At 44.5% G+C, this 25,859-nt stretch overlaps 1 protein-coding gene across 6 annotated transcripts in view; it reads right to left on the minus strand.

Annotated features, from left to right (window-relative positions):
• Positions 1 to 25,859, minus strand: part of SASH1 (SAM and SH3 domain containing 1) — a 356,754-nt gene that overhangs the window by 64,016 nt on the left and 266,879 nt on the right. For all 6 annotated transcript variants that reach the window (XM_021072061.1, XM_021072060.1, XM_021072069.1 and 3 more), the window contains 4 exons: positions 19,513 to 19,553; positions 16,189 to 16,275; positions 12,029 to 12,141; positions 2,189 to 2,290 (listed from right to left, as the gene is read on the minus strand). In XM_021072061.1, coding sequence (XP_020927720.1) covers positions 2,189 to 2,290; positions 12,029 to 12,141; positions 16,189 to 16,275; positions 19,513 to 19,553 — 343 coding nt within the window. The remainder of the gene's footprint in view (positions 1 to 2,188; positions 2,291 to 12,028; positions 12,142 to 16,188; positions 16,276 to 19,512; positions 19,554 to 25,859) is intronic.

Consider the following 25,859-nt stretch of genomic DNA (forward strand, 5'->3'; position numbering starts at 1 on the left):
AAGAGGAAAAACTTATACACTGAAAAGTACAAAACTGTTGAAAGAAGTTCAAAAATACATAAATATTAAAAACAAAAAAAAATTTTTTTGGCTGCACCTATGGCATGTGGAAATTCCCAGGCCAGGGGTTGAACTGAAACCACAGCAGTGACCTGAGCTGCAGCAGTGACAATGCTGGGTCCTTAACCCAATGAACCACCAGGGAACTCCCAAGAAGACATAAAAAAAAGTATTGTCATCTTAACAATATGAAGTTCTCTGATCTACCCAAATCAATCTACAGATCCAATGTAATTCCTATTAAAATCACATGGCACTTTCTGCAGAAATAGAAAAACCCATCCTAAAATTCATATAGAATCTCAAGGGACTTCAATAGCTAAAACAATCTGAAAAAGAAGAACCAAGTTGGAGGGCTCACACTTCCCAATTTCAAACCTTACAACAAAACTATGTTAATCAAAACAGTATGATACCTGCCAAGGACAGACATACAAACCAATGGAATAAATGAATAAATAAGACAGCCCAGACATAAACCCTCACGTGTATGGTCAATTCATTTTCAAAAAGGAGTTCCCATCGTGGTGCAGCAGAAACAAACCTGACTAGGAACCATGAAGTTGCAGGTTCAATCCCTGGCCTTGCTCAGTGGGGCAAGGATCTGGCGTTGCCGTGAGCTGTGGTGTAGGTCACAGATGTTGTGGTATAGGATCTGATGTTGCTGTGGCTGTGGCGGAGGCCGGCAGCTATAGCTCTGATTTGACCCCTAGCTGGGGAACCTCCATATGCCATGGATGCGGCCCTAAAAAGCAAAAAAAGTGGGGGGGAAGGTGCTAAGACCATTCATAGGGAAAATGTCAGTCTTTTCAACAAATGGTTCTGGGAAAACAAGGTATCTACCTGCAACAGAAGGAAGTTGGACCGTATGTTATATCATATATAAACATTAACTTAAAATGGTCACAGACCTCAACATAAGAGCTAAAACAATAATCTCTTAAAAGAAAACATAGGATCTTTAGGACAATAGATTTGGCAATGATTTCTTGTATCTGACACCAAAAGCAAATGTAAACTGCACTTGAAAATTAAAAACTGTCAGGAGTTCCCATTGTAGCTCAGCAAGTTAAGAACCTGATATAGTGTCTGTGAGGATGCGGGTTCAATCCCTGGCATCACTCCATGGGTTAAGGATCCAGCGTTGTCACAAGCTGTGGCATAGGTCGGTAGCTGCAGTTCCTATTTGACCCCTAGCCTAGGAATTTTCATGTGTCACGCGTGTGGCCATAAAAAGAGAAAGGAAGGAGGGAAGGAAGGAAAAGGATGGCTAGTATCAAAAAAGGGGAATTTTCCAAGTATGGGCAAGGAAGCAGAGAAACTGGAACTTTCATGCGGCTGTCGGGAATATAAAGTGGTGCAGCCACCAGGGAGAACAGGAGAGCAGCTCTTCAGAAAGTGAAACACAGAAATACTGTTAAGATCCAGAAATTTTACTGCTACGTACATACTGAAAAGAAGTGACAGCAGGGATTCAGACACTTGTACACCAATGTTGATAACAGCAATATTCACACTAGCCAAAAGCTACAAATACCCAAGTGTCTATCAACAGATGAATGGTTAGACAAGATGTGGTATATACATGCAATACTGTTCATCCATAAAAAGGAATGAAGATCCAGCACAGCTGTAATGTGGGTGAGTCTTGAAAATATGGTGTTAACTGAAAATAAACCAGACCTAGGACATGATTTCATTTATGTAAAGTACCCAGACCAGTCAAATTTATAGACACAGCAAGTTGAATGTGGTTTCCAGGAGTTGGAGAATGTGGCGCCAGAATGGACAGTTACTGTTTAATGGTGATGGAATATCCGTTTGGGATGATGAAAAAGTTCCCAAAGTAGGCTGTAGAGATGGTTGCACAACAGTGTCAATGTACTTAATGCCACTGAACTAAACACTTAAAATGCTTACAACTGGTAAAGTTTAAGTGGTATCTACTTTACCACAATTAAAATTAAAACAAAACAAAACAGTGTGCAACAGTAACACATCAGAGGCGATGCCCCTTCTCAGGTCCGGGTGAGAGTTGGTAATTACAAAAAGTCTAAAGGCTGAAATTGTGCGGGCTGGCCTTTGTCGGTGGAAGTGGTTAAGATGCTCAAAGAGATGGTAAACTTACATTGCAGTTTGATGAGCCATCGAATGTTGGGTAAGAACCATCTGGCCAGTCAGCAGGGTCCAAGGCAGCTGACTGCCGGTGCTGGGCCTCGTACTCCTTGAGCTGCAACAAAAGAAAGTAAGAGACTGAACTGGCAGTAAGCTGAGGCTGTGTCCCAAGCAGCGGAGGAAACACTCAGGCACCTTCTTCATGCCACGGTTTGTGACTAAGGGCCAGCCAAAGACAAGGGTCCCAAAACCTAGAGGAGATACTCGCCCTGCCTTGCAGATTTGCAGCTAAATCATACCTACAGACACAATACTCTTTGTATTCTTTGTTCCAAAAAGAACTTTGATATCCTCCCCGACATCCTCCAACATCTAAACTCATCTTTCTCCATTAAATTATTGGTTTAATAACAGAAATTATACTTTGGCCTCTGGATTACCTCTCTTGGACACAACGTGTAGGATAAGGACATTTTAGTCAGAGGTGGAAGCCTGAAATGGATTTTTTATTATTATTTTTTTTCTATTTAGGGCCATACCTGCGGCATATGGAAGTTCCTGGGCTAGGGATTGAATTGAAGCTGCAGCTGCTGGCCTATATAACAGCCACAGCAACGCTGGATCTGAGCCAAATCTGCAACCTACGCCACAGCTTGCAGCAATGCTGGAACCTTAACCCCCCAAGCAAAGCCAGGGATCGAACCAGAATCCTCATGGCCACTACTCAGGTTCTTAACCTGCTAGTTAGGCGGGAACTCCAAAATGGATTTTTTTAAAAAGCACTTGCTTGTCCTGTTCTTGGTTGCCCCAAAGTTACAGTTCAATGTTATCACCTAACAAGGGTCATGGGATGCACTGTGGATCCTATAATTGAGAGGAAAGAAATACCTATCTAGGATATGGTCAGACATTTAAAATTTGGGCTTAAACTAGGTTTCCACTTTTTGAAAAACATGGAAAGACAAATGAAATATTACAGAAAACTAACCAATTTAACCCACCAGAGTTAGATGAAGGATCTTCAAGAATGGCAAGAGGGAAAAGTGCCAGGTATGTTTTCGTAAAACAGGTAGGAATTTAATTCACTACATATTATAATTAAGTTGTCACTGCATTAAAATTCTGTTATACAACAGTTTCATTTCATTTTATTTTACCTTTCTTCTTAGGGCCGCACTCGTGGCATATGGAAGTTCCCATGCTAGGGGTCAGATTGGAGCTACATCTGCCAGCCTACACCAGAGCCACAGCAATGTGGGATCTGAGCTTTGGCTGCAACCTACACCATAGCTCATGGCAACGCCAGACAGTTAAACCACTGAGAGCCAGGGATTGAACCCACATCCTCATGGATGCTAGGTGGATTTGTTTCCGCTGAGCCACAAGGGGAACTCCTGTTTTAAAACAGTTTTTAAATACCAACTTAAGACATTGAGCAAATCATGCTCCATGAATCAATATACCAAAAACAAACAAACAAACAAAAAAACCAGAAACAAGATAAACAGACAGCCCAGGAGATGGTGCCAGGGCTGTGCTTAAGCTCTGGAGCTATGTGGACGTGGCAATGCCACTCTTTTAGGAAAAAGCAACTTCCCAAAGCATTATTTCTATGATGAATTTTTTTTCTATGCACACTTGTGTCAGGAAATGGACGAGGGAAAGGCAAACAGTATTGACTGACAGATAAATTACCTAACCTCTCTGCGTCTCAGTTTCTTCACCCAGAAAATGGGATGACAATAAACTATCTCACAGGACTTTTACCAAAATGAAGTAAGACAGTGGTACCCATGCAGTAGACTTATTATTACAGTGTAATTATTATCACCCATGTGGTTTAAGATAAAACTCAGGTGTCTACATTTTTGCTATTGGGGCCCTTAATATTATTTTAACCTTTCTATTATATTAGGGGGATTAATACTGTTCTAATTTCTGTCATACATTTAAGTGATGTATTAGAATGCTTTTCTTTACAGATGTAATGGCTTCTGAAGTGCAAGATTCTTCCAGTATGATTGAAATAGCTGTCTGCTGAAAAGTGAGGCTATCATTTTTTTCTCAAGGTCTCTGCTCTATGCTTACACTTGACCTTAGCCCCAACTTGTAGGAGCCACTAAATAAAAGCTTCATCTTTAGGAAAACAAAACAAAAAAATGCCTAACTAGTCAATCATAAACAGACTTAATATTTTTCTTTTGCTATCTGTCCATTTGCACTATTTACCTTGGGGCTTAAGAGCACATGTGCTTCTTCCGATATAGATTCAAATTTGTGTTCTATCTAAATTTACCTTTTTTAATTCCCTAATTTCAAAATGCTGGGGGTTTTTTTAGTTACAGCTGATTTACAATGTTGTGCTAATTTCTGCTGCACAGCAAAGCAACTTAGTTATACTCATATACCCACTTTTTTGTCTTTTTAGGGCCACACCCGCAGCATATGGAAGTTCCCCAGGCTGGCAGTCAAATCCGAGCTACAGCTGCCAGCCAACACCACAGCCACAGCGACTGCAGATCTGAGACATGTCTGCAACCTACACTGCCGCTCACGGCAATGCCAGATACTTAACCCACTGAGCAGAGCCAGGGTTCAAATCCATGTCCTCATGGATACAAGTCAGGTTTGTTTCCACTGAGCCACATTGGGAACTTCTACATATTCTTTTTTGTAAATATTATTTTCCACCACAGTCTATCCCAGGAGACTGGAGAGAGTTCCCTGTGCTATAGAGCAGTGCCTTGTTGTTCATCCTCTCTAAATTTAATAGTTTACATCTACTGACACCAAACGCCCAGTCCATCCCTCCCCCTCCCTCCCTTCTCCTTGGCAAAGGCAAGTCCATTCTTCATGTCTGTGACTCTGTTTCTGATTTGTAGATAGGTTCCTTTGTGCCATATATTAGATTCCAGATATAAGTGATGTCATATGGTATTTGTCTCTTTCCTTCTGACCTACTTTACTTAGTATGAGAATCTTTAGTTGCATCCATGTTGCTGCAAATGGCATGATTTCATTCTTCTTTCTGACTGAGTAGTATTCCATTGTATAAATGTACCACACTTCTTAATCCATTCATCTATTGGACATTTGGGTTGTTCCCAAGTCTTGGCTATTGTCAATAGTGCTGCAATGCACACTGGGGTGCATGTATCCCTTTGAATCATTGTTTTGTCCAGGTATATGCCCAGGAGTGGAATTGCTGAAGCATATGGCAGCTCTATTTTTAGTTTTCTGAGGAACCTCCATACTGAACTCCATAGTGGCTGCATCACTTTACATTCCCACTGACAATACAGGAACATTCCCTTTTCGCCACATCCTCTCTAGCATTTGTTTGCAGACTTTTTAATGATGGCCAATCTGTCTGGTGTGAAGAGGTATCGCATTATGGTTTTGATTTGCATTTCTCCAATAACTAGCGATGCTGAGCATCTTTTCATGGGCCTACTGGCCATCCGTATGTTATCTTTGGAGAAATGTCTATTTAGGGCTTCTGCCCATATTTTGATTGGCTTGTTTTTTGTTGTTGTTGAGTTGTATGAGCTGTTTGTATGTTAAAATGCTAGGTTTTAAAATTACAAAACAAGATCGCTAGTGATTTTTTTCTAAAGGCCACACCTTCTCAGAGACCCCAGCCTCTGCAGTCAGATTCTTAACCAATTGCACTACGGAAGGAATTCCTAACAATTTTTTACAATGCATTTTACATGGGGTGGGGGAACTCTGGTTATTACTTACATAATTACAGTTTTATATTCCACTCTGCTCCCAAAGGCAATTATCTTTATTTGATAACCTTGTATATTTTAAAGCAAATTTATAGAGTTTCAGTTTACTTCTGAAAGTTTTTTTTTTTTATTTATTTTATTATTATTTTGTTGTTGTTGTTGTCTTTTTTGCTATTTCTTGGGCCGCTCCCGCGGCATATGGAGGTTCCCAGGCTATGGGTCCAATCGGAGCTGTAGCCACCAGCCTACACCAGAGCCACAGCAACGCGGGATCCGAGCCGCGTCTGCAACCTACACCACAGCTCACGGCAGCGCCAGATCGTTAACCCACTGAGCAAGGGGCAGGGACCGAACCCGCAACCTCATGGTTCCTAGTCAGATTCGTTAACCACTGCGCCACGACGGGAACTCCCTACTTCTGAAAGTTTTAAAACAATGACTTTTCAAAGTGTGTGTGTGTGTCTGTCTGTCTGTCTACCTTCATATCCTATTTCTCCTAGTCTCACAGTTTTCCTGCACTTGAAGTCTATGACATGATTATTAGAGGGATGACATCTTTACTAGGTTAATGCTTATTTTATCTTGAAAATCTTAAAGACATTTAAGGAGACAGATTCTAAAATGTTCCCATTTCTAACAGCACTTATTATAAAGAATATTTATATTATATTTAATCTCAATCCCCTCCAGCTGCAATTTGCATCCATTTCCTTTTATTCTCTCCTCAGTAGAGATTAAAACCAAACAAAACACTGCTCAGTACATCTTAACAACTACTGTCTAATAATCCTTCGTGTACTGGAAGACAGTGAGTTCTTTTCTGCTTCTCTGCTAAGATAAATCTTTTCCAATTTCAACCCAAGAGACCTATTTTAAAAAGCCCTCAATCACTTCACTGCTCTTCTAGAGTCTCTCCACGAGCCTCTCTAGTTGTCCAAATTTCTATGATTAATGCACAGTAGCAGCTACAAAGAAATAATTCAATAATATTTATAGGTTCCCAGTTCTTAAGCCTGTGCTCTGGTATACCAGATGCCTAGACTCCCTTTCTACAACTATTTGCCAATTCCCCAGTTACTGCAGAGATGGACGCACGTCTCTACCCTGCTCAGGAGAACTTTCCATGGTTGAGAGAAGTTGTCTCCCCAGCGATGATTAGAAGGCTGCTCCCTTCTCCCCAGTCAGCTTCCAGCCTCCTTTTCTCTGGCAGGATGAACTTTCCAGTGTGATTCACTTTCCAGATCTCCCCACCCCCCAGGGGATCAGGCTGAGGCCCACACTGGACTCCCCTGCAATCACATCTCTGCCCAGCTTCTTCCTCGGCTGCTCCTGCTTCCCTCCCTCCCTCCTCTGAAAGCTGCTCTTCAATAAATCATGTGCATAAGAATTCCCATCTCAGGCTCTGTTTCTAGGGAAAATGCTAATGATGAAGATTAAGAAAAATTAAGGAAAATTCACATGCCGAAACCTCAATCAAGTGAGTGACATTAGGAAAATTTGACATGTCAATTCCTCAATCAAGTCAGGGATGAACATCAAGTATTTTTGTTTTTTTCATCCCACAAGACTTTAATTTGGACTTTAATACCGAAATGACCTTGTGGAACCTAACACAGATTTATCAGGTGAATAAATATGTAATAGTTAGTAATTAGATCAAATCATAGGAGCAGTGTTTAATATTAATACTTACATTATTTTTAGGAAATATGATTATTAAATCACGGCCATAGATCTCTCTCAATTTCCTGCATTCAGTGCTCCCAGTTAACATGGCAAAGGATGGGTTTTATCAACAGCGTAGCCCCGTCGTTGCTTAACCCCATCACGCCAAACCAACAGTGCTCTCTTTTACGCAAAGCTGTAAAAATCGGTTTATTCCCTACCCGCCCAATCTCACAAACACCACAAAAATTACCCAGACAAATGAATAACCTGTAACTTCCAAATATCCCACTGGCTTTCCATACCTTGTAGAACTAGTCCAAGATGTGAATACCTTGAACTTACCAAGAGCCACGAACCTCTGAAATTTCACGCCTGGAAACTACGTTGTTTAGAATATGCCAATCATTCAGAGCTTCCTAAACAATTTCTTTTTTTTTAAACCTATGCTGGACTCCTTAAAATACACAGAATAAGGATCCATCATAAAACTATTAGAAAATGTTCAAAATACCATTCGATTTGATGGAACAATTAATAAAATATAAAAATCCTAAATTAAGCTGCTGCCTTTTAAAATTACACACTGTGTACACAGAGTTATTTTATAAACTTCATCCTCTTCAAACACTTCTGCAGCTCACCGTGGGGTTTCACATAATAGGTCCTTGAAGCCCTTCTCCTTTTTAGCTTTGTATTGGTAACTGGGCTTTCAGGCATGTGAATCATAGCTGTATACTTCACAGGGGGAGAACATTCATCCATGAGATCAAATTCATATAGATAAAATCTAGTTGACCTACTTGTATTCACCTGTACACAGGCAAAATGTCTTCTAGGACAAGGACGTACTGGGGAGTACATCTAGCTCCAAATGACACACAGGCAGGAGGGCCCATCGTGGCTCAGCGGAAACGAATCTGACTAGTGTCCAGGGGGATGCAGGTTCCATCCCTGGCCTCACTCAGGGGGTTAAGGATCCGGCATTGCCGTGAGCTGTGGTGTAGGTCGCAGACACAGCTCGGATCTGATGTGGCTGTGGCTGTGGCTGTGGCTGTGGTGTAGGCTGGCGGCTACCGCTCCGATTCAATCCCTAGCCTGGGAAACTCCATATGCTGCAGGTGTAGCCCTGAAAAAAAAAGGAGGGGGAGAGGCAAAGGACACACAGGCAAACTTCTCTCTCCTGATGCTGGGTTGGGACTGTCAGGATTAAAATCTACGTTCTGGAGTTCCCATCATGGCGCAGTGGTTAACGAATCCGACTAGGAACCATGAGATTGCGGGTTCGATCCCTGGCCTTGCTCAGTGGGTTAAGGATCCAGCGTTGCTGTGAGCTGTGCTGTAGGCTGCAGACTGCTGTGGCTCGGGCGTAGGCCGGCGGCTACAGCTCCGATTAGACCCCTAGCCTGGGAATCTCCATATGCCACAGGAGCGGGCCAAGAGATGGCAAAAAGACAAAAATAAATAAATAAAATAAAATAAAATAAAATAAAATAAAATCTACATTCTACCTATGGGTCTTGAAGTCTCTGACTTGACAGTGGAAAAAACATACCTGACGTTCTGGAGAATCATTCTCATCACAGTCATTATAGGAGGTCTAACTCTTCATGTTTCTTTTATACAGCAATCAAGTACATTTAGATCTTTGAGCTGATCCTAAGTTCAAGGAGGCAGATCCTTTATTTTTCTTAGAGTGCTTTGCCTCTGGCTAAAAGCAAACCCAAGCAGGTGCTAGTAGCTGAGGGCGTAAGCTACCCTGCCAAGAGCAGGCCAACAAGCTTCCCTGCTACTTCATCATCTGTCAAAGGACACCATCTTTGTGTGCAGGATCTAACAAAGTTTGGAGAATGTTACCAGTTTTTTTCTTTAACCTGTGGTTCTCAATTGCCTTGTAGAAGAAAATATTGATGTCTTGAGGAGTTCTCTGCAAAAATTAGGCAAAGGCAGCCAACCTGTTACAGACAGGCTCCTAGGCTAAAACCTCTACCAAAAATCTGCACACAACTGTGCCATTATTTTATTTTATTTTTGGCGGCACCTATGGCATACAAAAATTCCCTGGGCAGGGATCAAACTCGAGCCACAACCTGAGCCACAGCACTGATAATTACAGAGGCTTAAGCCACTGAGCTGCCAGGGAACTCCCTGTGCCACTTTTTCATAGAGTTGACTTCTGATTTTCTTTCCATGCAAACAATGGCCAGCTGTTAAAATGATCAGATCAGAAAGAGCATCGAACAAATCTTTTTCTTCCTCAGCTTCGAAAGCATTCCTTTGTTTCTTTTTCCATTATAGAAATGTGCCACCTCAAGTTGACTATGTTAAGGCCACTTTCTTTTTTTTTTTTGCTTTTTAGGGCTGAACCCATAGCTGGGGGTTGTTGAACTGGAACTATAGCCACTGGCTGACACCATAGCTACAGCAACGCCAGATCCTAGCCTTGTCTGCCACCTACGCCACAGCCTGCGGCAACACCAGATCTTTAACCCACTGAGCACAGCCAGGGATCGAACCCACATTCTCATGGATACTAGTAGGATTCATTTCTGCTGCGCCACAGTGGGAACTCCTGTTAAGGCCACTTTCAACATTTGCTTCTGCTCCAAGAAAACTACATTAACCTGGTCTATCCTATGCAACTCCCTTGCCAAAAACAGATGTTGTTAGCTGACTGCAGACAACGTCTGCATTCACATCTTCATTTTTATGATTCAAAAATGCAATTTTGCTGCCTCACTCCCAGAAAGGGAAGTACACGTCTTGCCTACCATGGGAAAACTAAATACAGATCTGTGTTTCTCATATGCATGTCCTGGGAATTCAGGTGGATTTTTCCCAAAGGCTATGGCATGCTCAAGGGATGGCGCTGGAAGGACGATGTAGGGTGGGCTTTTGGCCCCAACTAGCAGCTGGGCTGGGTGCTGAAGGCGTGGTGGATTTGGTAGAGCAGGCCGAAGGTAAAGGGCAGGTGCAGGTGATGAGCAACATGGACAGATAGGATGTTGTCACCTGTCACCTGCTCCATCACTACTTTGGCCCACCAGAGACATTGGAGGCGGAGATTACCTTTGCTCCTCCACATCAACGGGCTGGCAGATGGGCATCTGGTGGTGGCCTGGACCCCGAGGTCTCCCCTTACTACAGGTCCCACCTCCCATTCCCCTATTCCCCTCAAGTGCTTCCCCCCTCCCACACATTGTCTCAGCATCAAATTAAACATGTTCTTTTAAACTACTGAGGTTCAGAGTCAGGTAGTCTAAACAAGTGAGTACAGTTGTCATTGTTTCAAGGTCTCAAACCTTCAAGATTCTGCTTAATGGTAAAGTCATAGCTCATTCAAGGATCCCTTAGTAACTTGACATTTCTAAACCTGCCTAATTTATAACTTGTCTACACTGTCCCGAACCAAGTGTTCAAAGTCAAAATCCAAGGATTTATAATAAGTTTGTTGGGCAACAACAAAGCAGGAAAGCTCTTAAGAATTGCTATCTCCAGTATCCTGAAGGTTAACTAGGCTTCTTTTAGTGCTTAATTTTAACTGAGAGCAAAAAAATATGACACAATAAACTGCACTTAATATCTACTTAGAAGTTAAAGTATGCAAAAGTTTAAGGTTTATAGATAAAGCCTGACTTTTAGATCAATGTTTAGTTTGTTGAAAGCATCTTCTAGAACTAATGTTTATAATGGCAGTATTCCATTTTTCTTAGTTTTTTTTTTTTAGTAATGGATCATTATCAATTATATTGATATATTCCTATACCTTTTTATGCCCCTGTCTTTCTTAGTCTGTTTAAGCTGCTATAACTAATCACCATAGACCAAGTGGCTTATAAACAACAGAAATTTCTCACCGTTTTGGAGGCTGGGAAGTTCAAGATCAAAGTGTCTGATGATGACCCACTTCCTGGTTCACAGATTATCATGTGCCTTCACACAGTGGAAGGGGTGAAGGAGCTCTGTGGGGCCCCTTATGTAAGGTCACTCATCCCATTCGTAAATGGGATGACCTAGTCACCCTTCAAAGGCCTCACCTCCAAATAACACTGCTTGGGGATTAGGATTTAATATATGAATCTGTGTGTGTGTGTGGTGGGCGAGGCACAAACATTCAGTCTATAGCAACCTCCCCCGCCCCAACACTTTGTAAAGAGGTCAAGGACTGGAGTTGCTGTTGTCATGGCTCAGTGGAAATGAATCTGACTAGTATCCATGAGGATGCGGGTTCAATCCCCAGCCTCCAGAATGGGTGTTGCCGGGAGCTGGGGTGTAGGTTGCAGATGTGGCTTGGATCTGGCGATGCTGTGGCTGTGGTATAGTCCAGCAGCTACAGCTCTGATTCAACCCCTAGCCTGGGAACCTCCATATGCCGTGGGAGTGGCCCTAAAATGACCAAAAGAAAAAAAAAAATCAAGGACCCACAAATGCAAACCAACCCTCCGCCCTCTTACCCTAGCAAGCGCTTCCTCGATGGTGATCATCTTTTCCTTGACCATCATCATCAGCTGAATCCGTTCCTCATCACTCATGGTTATCTCGCTCGCCACATAACCCACATCTTCTCCTACAAGCGGCAGAAGAAAAACAACAGCAATGAAAGCGCGAAAGAGAAAACAGGCTGCCCATCTTAAGGTCTGTCGTCCAGGACCGGAGAAGGATGTGATGCGGGGGTACTGTTTCTGGTGGAGCCACAGGAGCAGGAACGGGCTGCACTTCAGGAAACCAGTGACACCAGCTCCAAGACCATCTAGATGTTACCATGGAAACAAATCCTTCAGAAGGATCAGAGCTTTTGCGGTGGAGGGTCCGGTGGAGGCATTTTACCAGAAAGCTGGTGGGGAGTCTGGAGCAACAGGTGGGGCAGAGACCTAATTTAAGAACCCCAGCTAGAGGTGAAAATGTAAAATGCCAAAGGCACGATGAGAAAGTCTGGGAACCCCTCAAAAGGTTAAACGGAAAGATAACCTATAACCTGTCAATTCTATATTCAGAGAATGGAAATAAATGTCCACGTAAAAATAGATATGCATATAAAAACTTGTATGTAAATGTTCACAGCAGGATTAATCATAGCAGGATGGAAAAAGGTGGAAACAAGTCGAAAGTCCATCAAATGATGAACAGATCAATAAATTATCTATTTATTGTGGTACATCCATACAGTGGATTATTATTCAGCTATAAAAAGGAATACAGATACTCCACATATGCTACACTGTGGCGTAACCTTCAAAAACACATGCTAAGTAAAAGAAGACAAAGAAGACCACATATCATACGATCCCATTTAAATGAAATACCCCAAAGAGGACAGATCTATAGAGGCGGAAATTAGACTGGTGGTTTCTTAGAGGTTGGGGAGGTTGAGGGAAAATGGAGAGTGATTACAATGAGTAAGTTTCTTTCGTTCTCTTTTTAGGGCCACACCCACGGCATATGGAAGTTCCCAGGCTCGGGGTTGAATCAGAGCAGCAACTGCCAGCCTGCACCACAGCCACGACAAGGGAGGACTGGAGCTGCATCTTCAACCTACACGATAGCTCATGGCAACACTGGATCCTTAACCCATGAAGCAAGGCCAGGGATCAAACCCTCATCCTCATGGATACTAGTCAGATTCTTAACCTCCTGAGCCACAACGAGAACTCCAAGAAGTTACTTTATGCAGTGATGAAAATGTTCAAGGTAAAATCTGTTTAGTTATATACGATAAGTGGTTGGATTTTACCATTATGTGAGTTATATCTCAATAAACTATAGCATGAAAAAGAAAAATAAAGACCTGGCTAGAGTGGGCATTCATTCCAAGACTCTCTGGGCATCCTTCAATTTCAAACATGAACAAGAAGGAAATGTTTTTGCAAGAGTGGGAGGGAACTGTATTTTTTTTCTTTTTTTTTTTTTTTTTTTGCCTTTTTGCCATTTCTTGACCCGATCCTGTGGCACATGGAGGTTCCCAGGCTAGGGGTACAATTGGAGCTGTTGCCGCCGGCCTATGTCAGAGCCACAGCAATGCGGGATCCAAGCCGCATCTGCGACCTACACCACAGCTCACATCAATGCTGGATCCTTAACCCACTGAGCAAGGCCAGGGATCGAACCCGCAACACCCTAGTCGGATTCATTAACCACTGTGCCACGATGGCAAGACAGAGAACTTTAAGGTCACAGTGTGTGCTGCAGAACAAAGCCTGCTGCCCGGTGAAACTCGAGATTCCTAGATTCCTGCTAAGCTATGTGACTGCTGTTCCTCAGTGGACAAGCGCAGATGAACGGAATCACAGGTGTTGAACAACTGGGGTTGGTTAGAAGGATGGTACAATCTGCGTACACATCTGAAAGCATCGCTCTCACCATATGTTCCCAAACCCACTGTGAGGGGAACTCAACTTGCAGCACTAAACCAAAGGCAGCCGAAATCATGGAGGGAAAAAGAATCCCTTGATTTGGATTCTTTGCAAGTGTTTTCTTAAAAAGTAACATCACCTATAGGTGAGCCCCATCAGCGTGGGGTAGGATGTTCTGGAAGGGGGGCTGCGCGAGCTCTCATCCCACGTCCTCCTCCTCTGCCCTGTTGTCCCCCTCACACCTCACTAGCATCAGTGTTACCAGGTCACTAGCTCATTTGCCCTTGAGGTAGGAGGACAGCCTCAGGGGTGCAGACCTCGGGGGACCCGTTTCAGTCAGGGCCTTCTTTGGAGTTTGTGCTCCCCTGCGCCCTTGTCTCATTTCCATGTGTCATCAATCAGTCCAGAAACACCAAATTCCCTTCGCTGGTCAGTTCCTTGTATGGGGAGAGTAATAGCCTATGCTGGGCGAGGGGGGAGCCGGGATCTGGTTCATTTTACTATCCGAGCAGCCTTCCCCTGGTGGAGGGAGTGAAGGGGAGTTGGTGGGATTTAAAAAGCAGTTCTCAGAGTTCCCATCATGGCTCGGCAGTCAGCCAACCTGACTAGCATCCGTGAGGATGTGGGTTCAATCCCTGGCCTCCCTCAGTGGGCTGAGGAGTCGGCGTTGTCACGAGCTATGGTGTAGGTTGCAGACGAGGCTCAGATCTGGCGTGGCTGTGGCTGTGGCGTAGGCCGGCAGCGACAGCTCCAATTGGACCCCTAGCCTGGGAACCTCCATATGCCATGGGTACGGTCCTAAAAAGACAAGAAAAAATAAACTTAAATAAATAAATAAATAAATATCGATTCTCTGAGCCATTAAACTGTTGGCTCCCTCCCTCCATTCTTTGTCTCTCTTTCTCCTTTTCTCCCTTCTTTCCTTCCTCCCTCCCTCTCTTTCTTTCTTTTCCTTCCTTCTTTCTCTCTTTCTTAGACTTTGTTAGAATCCAAGGTTTACTTTGACTCCCAAGTGATGCTGGGTGTGTCCCCAAAGGAAAAACCGAAGAATGTTTAGGGAAAAACGCCCTTACAGCAGGGCAGCTTCCATAAGCCCACTGCCGGCTGCCAGGGAAGCCAGGTGTGCTCCTGGCACACTTGCTGCCCGTGTCCGTGTTTCTCATTTCCGTGTGCGTGAATAAGCGGAGAAGCATTCTGCGCAGGGCAGGACACTTAGATTTGGTCAAAGAAAATAAGCCGCGTCAGCGGTGAGCTACTAAACATCTAATGATAACCTTATTCAGCCAGACTGGAATCCGAGAGGAGCTTGGTTTCCACTCCCTGTCTGAATCCTGGAGAAACATAAATTATATAACTGGGCCTCAAAGGGGTGACATATTTACTTACTACATAAACAACAACAAAAGACACGGCCAAGAGGAAGGCAGAACTCCCTTCACAAAGCAGTCCGGGCGAATTCCCATGATGTCAGCCCATTAGCCAGTTTCCAGGGGCAACAACCCCATAACTGTCCCTGCCACAGAAAAGCATCTGAAGCTCAGAAGACTGCAAAGGCCCCCAGTGGCAGGCCAGGGCGGGAGGGTCCAAAACTAACAAACGCTGAGCCTTTCTAGACCCTTTGAGGTTCCATCTTGGCCAGTAAGGCTGTCCCTGAGGTTGCTGTGACTGAGAAAGCTAAAGATTTGGTCTTAGCTGTCAGATCTATGAGAGAGAGAGAGAGAAAAAAAAAAAAAAAGACTGTGAACGCTTCCCATTTTGTTTTCTTTGATTTAAAAAAACCAGGGAGTTCTCATCGTGGCTCAGCAGAAACGAATCCGACCAGGAATCATGAGGTTGCGGGTTCGATCCCTGGCCTCACTCAGTGGCTTAAGGATCTGGCGTTGCTGTGAGCTGTGGTGTAGGTCGAAGACGCCGGCTCGGATCTGGCGTGGCTGTGGCTCTGGCGTAGGCCGGAGGCTACAGCTCCGATTCGACCCCTAGACTGGGAACCTCCATATGCCACGGGTGCGGCTCTAAAAAGACAAAAGACAAAAAATAAAATAAAATAAAATAAATAAAAATTGAAACAACCACAACAACAAAAACCCAAAACCTCACTGGGATGAAGTCTCAAAGTGATGATAGGAATGTCAGCAAAGTTGAGCATTTTACGCGCACATGCAATGGCTCATGCTATCGTACAGCATCCATTTAGACGGGCGGCCCAGGCTTCTTGACGTCTTAGAGCTAAAAGGAGCGACTGTCCACCAGCTGTGTTACAGTACCTTTTGAAGTCTGTCTCATTATTCCTTTCTGATTCTTTCGGAAGTTCTGCCAGAAATACTTATTTTTCTTCTTCCAATCTCCTTTTCCTTTAAAAAAAGAAAAGAAAAAAGGGCACAAGCAATAAACTCATTAATAACAAAAGTAGCCTCTTCCTTCCCATTCAAAGCTTATAGGAATCCTTTAATTTCACAAAGACAGTTTTGCTCTTTCAGTTTGTGAAAAGGCTTAGAAATGCCATTAAAGTTGTTTAAAAGAAATGCAAATTTTCTAGTAGCAAGAAATGGTACAGTAAAGATGAGAAATAAAGAAACATCAAAAAAGCAGGCAAATCATGCATTCTTATATTCCCTTTGATGTTTGTTTAACTAGTGAGTCTAATTCTGCCTTGTCTTGTGGTATAGCTTTTCCCCTTTCGTCTCAGCCACAATTATTTCAACTGAACCACAAATAGGATACTTTAAAAAAAAAAGGTTAACTTTGTTGCATTGTTATTCCTGCTGTTGATCTATCCTTGGTTTATTTGTTATCCCAGATTTAAGGAGGAGAAGAGAATGGCTGCTATCTGTGGTGCAGAGCTGGCTCCCCGGGTCTGTAGGGTGACTCGGGCTGCTTCTCAAGGTGTGGAATTTGTATGGGTCTAAGCTATAGCACAGGAGGGGCACCACAGCCACCTCTCTGGCACTCAGGCTACCTGGTATCTGACCTACAGCTCACCCGGGGCACAAGGACGAGAAAAGCGGGCTCCCATCTTGCTATGACATCCTCCAACTTAGTCCCCTGTCGTGACTACCATCTTTCCCAGACTGTTCTGCACGTTGGCGCGCGCGCGGCAGGGGGTGTCGGTTTAGGCGTGCACCTGCAACCTATGAAACTTTCTACGCCAAGGGTTGAACTGGAACTGCAGCTGAAGCCTATGCCACAGCCACAGCAATGCAGGATCCCAGCCACATCTGCGACCTACACTGTAGCTGGCATAAATGCTGGATCCATAACCCAGTGAGCGAGGCCAGGGATTGAATCCTCACCCTCATGGATAATACTCGGGTTCTTAACCTGCTGAGTCAAAATAGGAACTCTTGTTTTGTGTGACTTTGCGGTGAAAACAAATTCACTGCCATGGCTGGATGTTTTTCATATCTGGTTGGCTTGTGATCATCAGGAACATGTAATACCTTTTAAAAAGCAGGGGGAAGGGGGGAAAGTAAGGAAAAGGAAAGAAGCGAATGACCCTTGATTCTTAGACTCGGCAGCCCTATTTGTTCTTGTAGATGTGGCACCGCCCCACCCCCCAGAGCTGTGGCTTTGTCACCATTTGGTGTCGGGTTGCTCCACAGCCACTGGAAACAGGACCCAGCAGAGTGATGCACTGTCTGTTTCCACAGTCTAGACTGGTGGTGCCAGGCAGTGCTGCACAAAACAGACCAGTGGAAACTCCATGCACAGTGCTCCCAGGCTAGAAAGGGCATCATCAGTTTATCAAAACAGGATGCCCTCATTACGTTGTGACAACCCCCAGGACTGTGGCAAGGAAATCGGAGCCACCAGCCTGGGGCTGCCTCTGTACTCAGAATCTGGAAGGCGCCTGCTGCCTTTGGCCTAACCCGACAGCCAGTATCAGCCAGGAAAGGTTACAGCAGAGGTAGGATTACTCCTACTTCAACCTTTCTCTCGGGCCACCTGGGAATATAATGTATTTCTTCTTAGCCATACTCCCCTCTTCTCCCATTTGAATGTTTCTGAAATGGAGAAGCAGCTTTAAAAGTTAATGGGGAGAACGTTCCCTTGTGGCTCAGCGGGGGAAGGATCCAGCGTTGTGACTGCAGCGGTTCGGGTGGCTGTTGCGGCAGGGGTTCCACCCCTGGCCCAGAAACTTCCACATGCTACAGGCGCAGCCAAAAATAAAAAATAATGGTGAGAGCTAACGTATCCAGGACTTAGCATATCCAGGCACTTTTTATCTAAGCATCATTTACTACTCACTTGATAAGAACAAAGGATGTATTCTTGCTTCCATTTGGTGGATAAGAAAACTGAGGCTCAGAGAGGCAAATGACTTGCCCACGGTCATAAGCTGGTAGAGTCATGATTCAAATCGAAATAAAGGCTGGATGTGAGCACTTAGGCTCCTAACCATGAGTACCATGCCAGCCTTTCTCAGACCCAAACAGAAAAGGTATCACGAAATCAAGGAAATAGGTAGATGTTATAACCAAGAAAATAAAATATTTAACACTGCGACTGTGCATAATCTTTGACTTAGAATTTCCAAATTGAAGGATTTATCCTGAGGACATACCAGGGACAGGTGCAAGGATGTTTAATGCTAGCATCACTTCCCTGTGGGAGAAAAAAACTGCAAACAACTGAAAAATCCAGTAAAGAAGAGATTGGGGGAGTTCCCGTCGTGACGCAGTGGTTAACGAATCCAACTAGGAACCATGAGGTTTGCAGGTTCGATCCCTGGCCTTGCTCAGTAGGTTAAGGATCCGGCGTTGCCCTGAGCTGTGGTATAGGTCACAGAAGTGGCTCAGATCCCACGTTGCTGTGGCTGTGGCATAGGCCAGTGGCTACAGCTCCAATTGGACCCCTGGCCTGGGAACCTCCATATGCCACGGGAGTGGCCCCAGAAAAGGCAAAAAGACAAAATAAAAAATAAAAAAAAAGAGAGATTGGTTCATATTATGCAGACTTCAGAATTTTACTGTAAAAAATAATCAAGTGAGAACGTGTTCATGCCATATTCAATTGAAAAAAAGAACTATGTGGAGTTCCCATTGTGGCGCAGTGGTTAACGAATCCGACTAGGAACCATGAGGTTGCAGGTTCGGTCCCTGCCCCTTGCTCAGTGGGTTAACGATCTGGCGTTGCCGTGAGCTGTGGTGTAGGTTGCAGACGCGGCTCGGATCCCGCATTGCTGTGGCTCTGGCGTAGGCCGGTGGCTACAGCTCCGATTCAACCCCTAGCCTGGGAACCTCCATATGCCGCGGGAGTGGCCCAAGAAATAGCAACAACAACAACAACAACAAAAAGACAAAAATAAAATAAAATAAAGATGGTAAGTGTGGTTTCTTTTTAAAAAAAAAAAGAAAAAAAGAACTATGAAATAATACATAGAATATGACCCAAATGATGTTTAAAAAAAAAAACACCCACACAGATATGGGAAAAAAGAGGAGAGCTGTACATCCAAGTCTTAACAATGCTGATTTCTGGCTGGAAGGATTCCCTGTGGTTTTTGTATTTTCACATATTTATGTGCTCTATAAAGTACTGAAAGAAACTGATTAATTAAAAATGGTTAAACCAAGGAAAATGGTACTGACCCACAGAGCCGTCTTCCGAGTGGGACTTATGAAGAGGATGCCTGCAAAAGAAGAAGAACAAGCGTGATTACCAGGGGGCCTCGCCTTCACGTGCGAACCAAAGACCCTCCCCTAACTAGAGGGACCCAGCATCCATCAACTTGGCAGAGCAGGGAAATTTTCAAAGAGTATTTACCAACAGCCCTTTCCAGCCATCTGCTGCCTTTCTAAAAACACGCTCACGTGCCATTGTCAACACTAATTAAAGCCTCCTTCCAGGGCGAGACCTCCAGTGAATGAAGGGAGCAGACTTTGCTAGGTGACTGCTGAAGTGCCTTCCATTTCTGTGAACCATCAACCACACGTGACGTTCCTGCCTTTGAGACATCTCTTGTGCAAGCGGGGAAGAGGAGGTAAATAACAATGCCACAGAGACCTAGCTGATGAGCAGGGTGGTGAGCTTGAGGAGAAACAGAGGCGTGGGGGTGGTACGTGGACATTAATCAACAGGAGGTTGGATGCCCCAAATAGGAGCAGCCAAGAAGTAGCGCCTTGGGTCCCCTGCTGCCGATTGGCAAGCGCACCATCCATCTCGCTGGATCTTCCAATGTTCAAAGACAAGACAGAAATCTGCTTTTTTTTTTTTTTTTTAACAAGAGCTTCACATCTTTCAGTGCTGGCAAATCATTCCATGTCTTTAAAAATATGTCCAGGGAGTTCCCATCATGGCACAGCAGAAACAATCCAACTAGGAACCATGAGGTTGCCGGTTCGATCCCTGGCGGTGCTCCGCAGGTCAAGGATCCGGCGTTGCTGTGAGCTGTGGTGTAGGTCACAGATGCGGCTTGAATCTGCTGTGGTGTAGGCCGGCAGCTACAGCTCTGATTAGACCCCTAGCCTGGGAACCTCCATATGCCATGGGTGCAGCCCTAAAAAGACAAAAAAAGACCAAAAAAAAAAAGTCCAAGTTAATTACTATGTGGTGTCTGGGCATCAGATTTGGCTCACACCCCACCCTAGCCTGGCTGCCAGGGTGTGACTGCTGATACACCCAAAGAACCTGAAATGTGAACACAGCCCCAAACCAGGTGATAAGCCTTTCTCCTGAAAATACAGAGATAGGCAGCAACGTAAAGAAGAAGGTAGGGAAACCAAAGAGACTGAACGCCGGTTGTCTCAGAGAGGGAGGAGTGGAGGTGGAGCATAATTTTTCATCAGATGGGTCCAGAGCCTGGAGGGAGTACAGGGTCCCCGAGCTGGCTGACAAGGAAGCCAGGGAGAAGGAGCCTGCGTCAGAACAGAAGCAGGGATGCTCAGGGGGTTTACGCCTGAATCTTCGCTGCACAGGCATCCACCCAGACAGAGGAGGGAGGCGGCTTCTGGCGGAATACTCTTTGCTATGAGAAAGCCTGTGAGGCTGGAACTGAGTTGCACTGCAACAGTCAGGAGGAGAAACAGAATGTCCAAGTCACCTAGGGTGATTTTCTGCCTACCTGGCAGGTGACAAGGGCCTCTAGATCTCAAGGTGACCACAGGGAGTGGGAGGGGGCTTTCTCTCTTGCAGAGCGAGCTGTGACGAGCAGTCTCTCTTGGGTACAGTCGCACTGATGCTGCTGACCACTGGCTGCCATTTGAGAACAAAGGCTTCAAGCCCTGCAAGCACCTTCGTGCCCCAAGTCTGAGAGGAGAGAATTGTTTCTGACTAGCCTGGAAGCCTGACAGGCCTCTGCTGTCCATGAGGGGTCAGAGGAAGAGGGGTCAGAGGAAGAGCAAAGTAGGGGAAAGGCCTCGGCTGCTGAGGCCCAGAGCTAGACTTGAAGCCTATCATTTTCCATCACACTACGTGCCAACAGAGAACATGTGAGGAAAATCTCCCCTGTCTGCAAACTGTGCCAAGACTTAGCCTCCAGGATGCACGCTCCTCTCTCTGATCCACAAGAGAAATGAAGACACCGAAACACACTTCCTTGAGAGGCTTTACGAAATAGCCATGTCAACGCTTAACTCTTGCGGCAAAATGGTGTTGAATGTTGAATGTTGCTGTGAGTAAGGTGCCTGGATGATGATGAAGGATGGGGACTCACAGTTGACGGGGGGTGACAACTGTGAACCAAGCACATGTAAGGGAGAAGCAAGAGCAGGAGGAGGGGGTGGGGGACGGGAGGGGGAGGGAGAGAGGGAAGGAGGAGGGGGAGGCCCAGAAGGAGCAGCCACACAGGCAAGGCCCTCGGGGCCACAGAAGCAGAGGGCTGCCGACCGCAGAGGAGAAGAGCTGGTGAGTCGGCTGAGAAACCCTTCAAAACTAACACTTAGACTAAGGTCTGAATTCTTTTTTTTTTTTTTTTGTCTTTTCTAGGGCTGCCCCGCGGCATATGGAGGTTCCCAGGCTAGGGGTCGAATCGGAGCTATAGCCACTGGCCTACACCACAGCCACAGCAATGGAGGATCTGAGCCGCGTCTGCAACCTACACCACAGCTCACGGCAACGCCGGATCCTTAACCCACTGAGCAAGGCCAGGGATCGAACCCGCAACCCCATGGTTCCTAGTCGGATTCGTTAACCACTGCGCCACGACGGGAACTCCTAAGGTCTGAATTCTTAAACTTTGTTTTTTAAATTGTCCTCTGCTGCATGTGTAGCTCCGAGTCGTGGCAATATGCTCAGTCTACCTTTCTGCAACTGGCCATGGTCCACAGGCGCCATCACCATCCTGCAGATGACTGCTGACGGCTAAGCAAGTGGCACGTTTCTTTTTATACTCCCTCTAAGGACTAGGAACGGCTTGACCTAATTGCTAAAAACCAAATACATCAGATCTCCTTAGCTCTTGATAAACTACTTACTATATAACTAAGAATATGCCTTTTCCTTTTTCTAAGAGAACTATTTTCACGGGGAAGTGGTCTAAAGAAATAGTACTTTTCCCCAGTCCTTTGCTGATCTAAATAATAGGCCTCATCGAGTTGTGAGGAATTTTGCCCATCATTTAATCCAACCCTGCTTTGACAGGAAACCATGGTCTCCAGAAATTACAGAAGTGGTACAAGATTCCATGACTGGTCAGGGGCCAGCAAGGAGCTATGCCGAGGCACTGCTAGCTCAGATGTCTTTCCAAAATACACCTGACTCTTCCTAGCTGGGTAAAGTGTATATAAAATTGTTTCAATATGATTCTTGAAAAAGGCAAAGGCTCATTTCAATTTTTCCAACCCATTTTTCACTAGTTCTGCCAAATGGGAATATCTAACAGTGAAAACACTCCCAACCCCACATTACAGAAAAGTTATGTTCTCACTATTACATGGTTATCACAAAATATAATTGTATTTTCCTCTCTAAAGTGCTGACTCACAACTTTTTAATCTACTTTCTTCAAATTGTCATGCATTTTGAATATTCATCCTCGGGTTTGCCGTTTGATCTATTTGTTACATAAGAGGGGCTGCTCTTCGTCATCACTTGCACTTACTCCAGAATGCCAGCAGATGGCACTGTAGTTTCTTTATTCATTTGCTTATTGCAGCCGGAGGGAATTTTGGTTTGAAAATTTCACAAATTCACAATCTAGATACTGGCCAAAGACAGCAAGCCAACGTTTCATAAGCGTGAGGCTCCCCAACTCATCAATTTATAAAGTGGGAAAATGAGGCCGTATGCAGTTTAATTTGGAAGCAGTGAATTGTCCCTGCAAACAGAAGCTGGCAGAGCAGCCATGCAAAATGTCACCACCTCCTTCCTCCTCGAGACTAATTATAAAACTCATCCGGCACGAACAAAAATCAATGATGTAACCAAATTCCAAATTTGGATGGCAGCAGGTGGAAGGGTCATTTACTGATCTCCTGGTGGAAGAAATTAATGCTCAGAAGTCAGCTCCAAAGAGGCTTCCTTGTAATGCATCCATCCAGCCAGACACTGCGGGCCTGAAAGCAGCAGCCCCGTTTCTATCCATCATTTTCATCGTTAACAGGGTAAAAAGGATGGGGACTTCCACACAGATTTCGATGACTGGGAAGCAATAATTAATATTCTGTTGCACTTTGAAAGTCTATTTAAGCATTTAATAGTCACAGAGTTTTGCATTTAAAGTCTCTGGACTTAATCTTTGTAAATAATCAATAACACAACTATTAGACCCCCAAACTGCTTAAATGTGAACATTTTTTCTTTGAGATCCCTAAAACTACTCTAGTCCTCCAGGAAGGCCAAATTCACTTAAAAAAAACTCATAAGGCAAGTGCCCTGGTGGCGCAGCAGGTTAAAGATCCGGCGTTGTTTGATCCCTTCCACAGCGGCAGGCGCAACCAAAAAGAAAGAAGAATAAGAAAAATCATAAAGGTATAGATTAGATCAAAAAACCAATTTAAGGAACAGCATCCCCAGAAGTTAACCAATTCTTTTTATCCTACACTTTTAGTCTTCAGTGAATTCTTTGTTAAATTGCTTCCTTCCTTCCTTCTCATTCCTTTACTTACTCATTTTGTCTTGCATTCAATAAACACTCATTAAGCTCTCATTATGAGTCGGGCATCCTCTGAGGCACTGAGATCACAGCAGTAAACAGAAGATGAGGAGGAACCCTAGTCTTGGGGAGCAGATCAAGAAGGGGGGAGAAGTCTAGAAGGGACAGAGGGGGCCTCTCTGAAGAGGTGACAGGTGAGCAGGCACTTGGAGGATGAGCTGCCGTGACAGTCACTCCTCCTGCTGGGCAGGGAAAGAAGTGAGGAGGAAGCAAGGTCTCCTTGGTCTGAGGTGCTTGCTCTAAACACCCCTTCGGGATGTGTGAAGTCTGAGTTCAGGGGATTCACTGAGGAGTGGAGATGAGCGTTTGGAAGTCATTTGCTTATTTAAAGCCAGGAGACCAACCAAACAGGTTGAAGAGAAGTTGAGACTAAACTCAAGGGCAATCCAATTTTTTAGAGGTCAGGAAAAAAACGTGAAGCAGGCAATGCGACTTGGTGGGGAGGGGGCGGTCAGTGGGGAGAAGGAACACCAGGCAAGTACACTTCTTTTTCTGGCTTGAATAAAACTAAAATCGATTTCACACAAATTACACTGCTGCCTTGAATGCCATACAGGGTAAATTCTAGGTTGCTCTATTTTTCCTCTGAATCTATTGCTTCACAGCAAGACAACCCCACAAGACCAAAGAGAAAACTAAGAAGGGTCAAGCGAGACTCTTTACAATTTACATCTGTGTCTAGAATTCCACCTTGCCTAAGGACACGGGGCTGGCCGGGATGCAACTCGGTTTAGCAGAGTGTCTCAGTCCAAAGCTTCATCCACTCTACTGAACGCAGCAGTGCTTCTCATGTATATAAAAGAAATTCACGGCACGTTCTATGCTGGCCTGGTTCTTGGGTCAATTTCGGAAACGAGACTCAGAAGGATGTGTGAGGAGAGGGTATGTTTTCAACCCCAAATGTGAACATGGCCTAAGGGTTTATTAGAACTAAGTGTTTCAAAAGCCTTTTCAGGATTTGGTTGTGTTGCTGCTGCACAGCCTCCTGTCTGCTTGTCAAAGGAAAGGAGGCCACATCATCTGGCTCAAGCCCATCTTTCTTCTTCTATTTATATATAACTAGCCTGAGGTTCCTCCAGGCAGAGACAGCTCTATTGCGTTGTTACAGACTTAGGCTGGCACACCAGAAAGGTATAACAAATGCCATGCGGAAAGGGATGCCTAAAATAGACTTGATGTTTTTGTTTTGATGGACTGTTCAGAAACTTCATTATAACCAAGCCAAAAAAATAAGAGGAACTGTGCTCACCTCCTTTCTAAGAAAGGACCATGTGTTAGATGTTACTACACTTAGGAGATTTTAAAGGTTCCTTTATCGTGTGCCTCCGGAAATACACTTTTCCATTAGTTTCTTTTCTGCTGGCTTTTGCTGTGTCTGGGTCCTTGCCTGTCTCATCCCGGGCCTGCCAAGCCAGTCCCCAAAGCCAGCACCAATTTTCCTCAAGAAGCAGAAAAAGGACTGAGGCATCTATGCTACCGAATTGCACGTGCACAGGGGGAGGGAGGCACTTTTTAGTCGTTAATATTTTCTGTTGCTTTACGCCTTCCCTAAATAAATGAATAACTCACGTTCATATCTTGCATATATGGAGAAACAAATCATTTTGTGTAAAATAGGTCATCTCTTACTTTGACATTACTTATTATCCTTTGGTTATTGAAGGCATTTTTCATATAGGAGTCTCTCTCCTCTCATTGAAATAAGTATGAAACAAAATGCATATTCATACTAGGGTCGGCCATGAAAATTTAAGGGTCACCCCTTTCCAGCCATGGGGCAAGGACTAGGATGAGGCACCAGACATGGAGGGTCCCTAGTGTCGGGGTGCCACTCTCGCAGATGGG

The sequence above is a fragment of the Sus scrofa genome, chromosome 1, assembly GCF_000003025.6.
Source record: "Sus scrofa isolate TJ Tabasco breed Duroc chromosome 1, Sscrofa11.1, whole genome shotgun sequence".
Taxonomy (NCBI): domain Eukaryota; kingdom Metazoa; phylum Chordata; class Mammalia; order Artiodactyla; family Suidae; genus Sus; species Sus scrofa.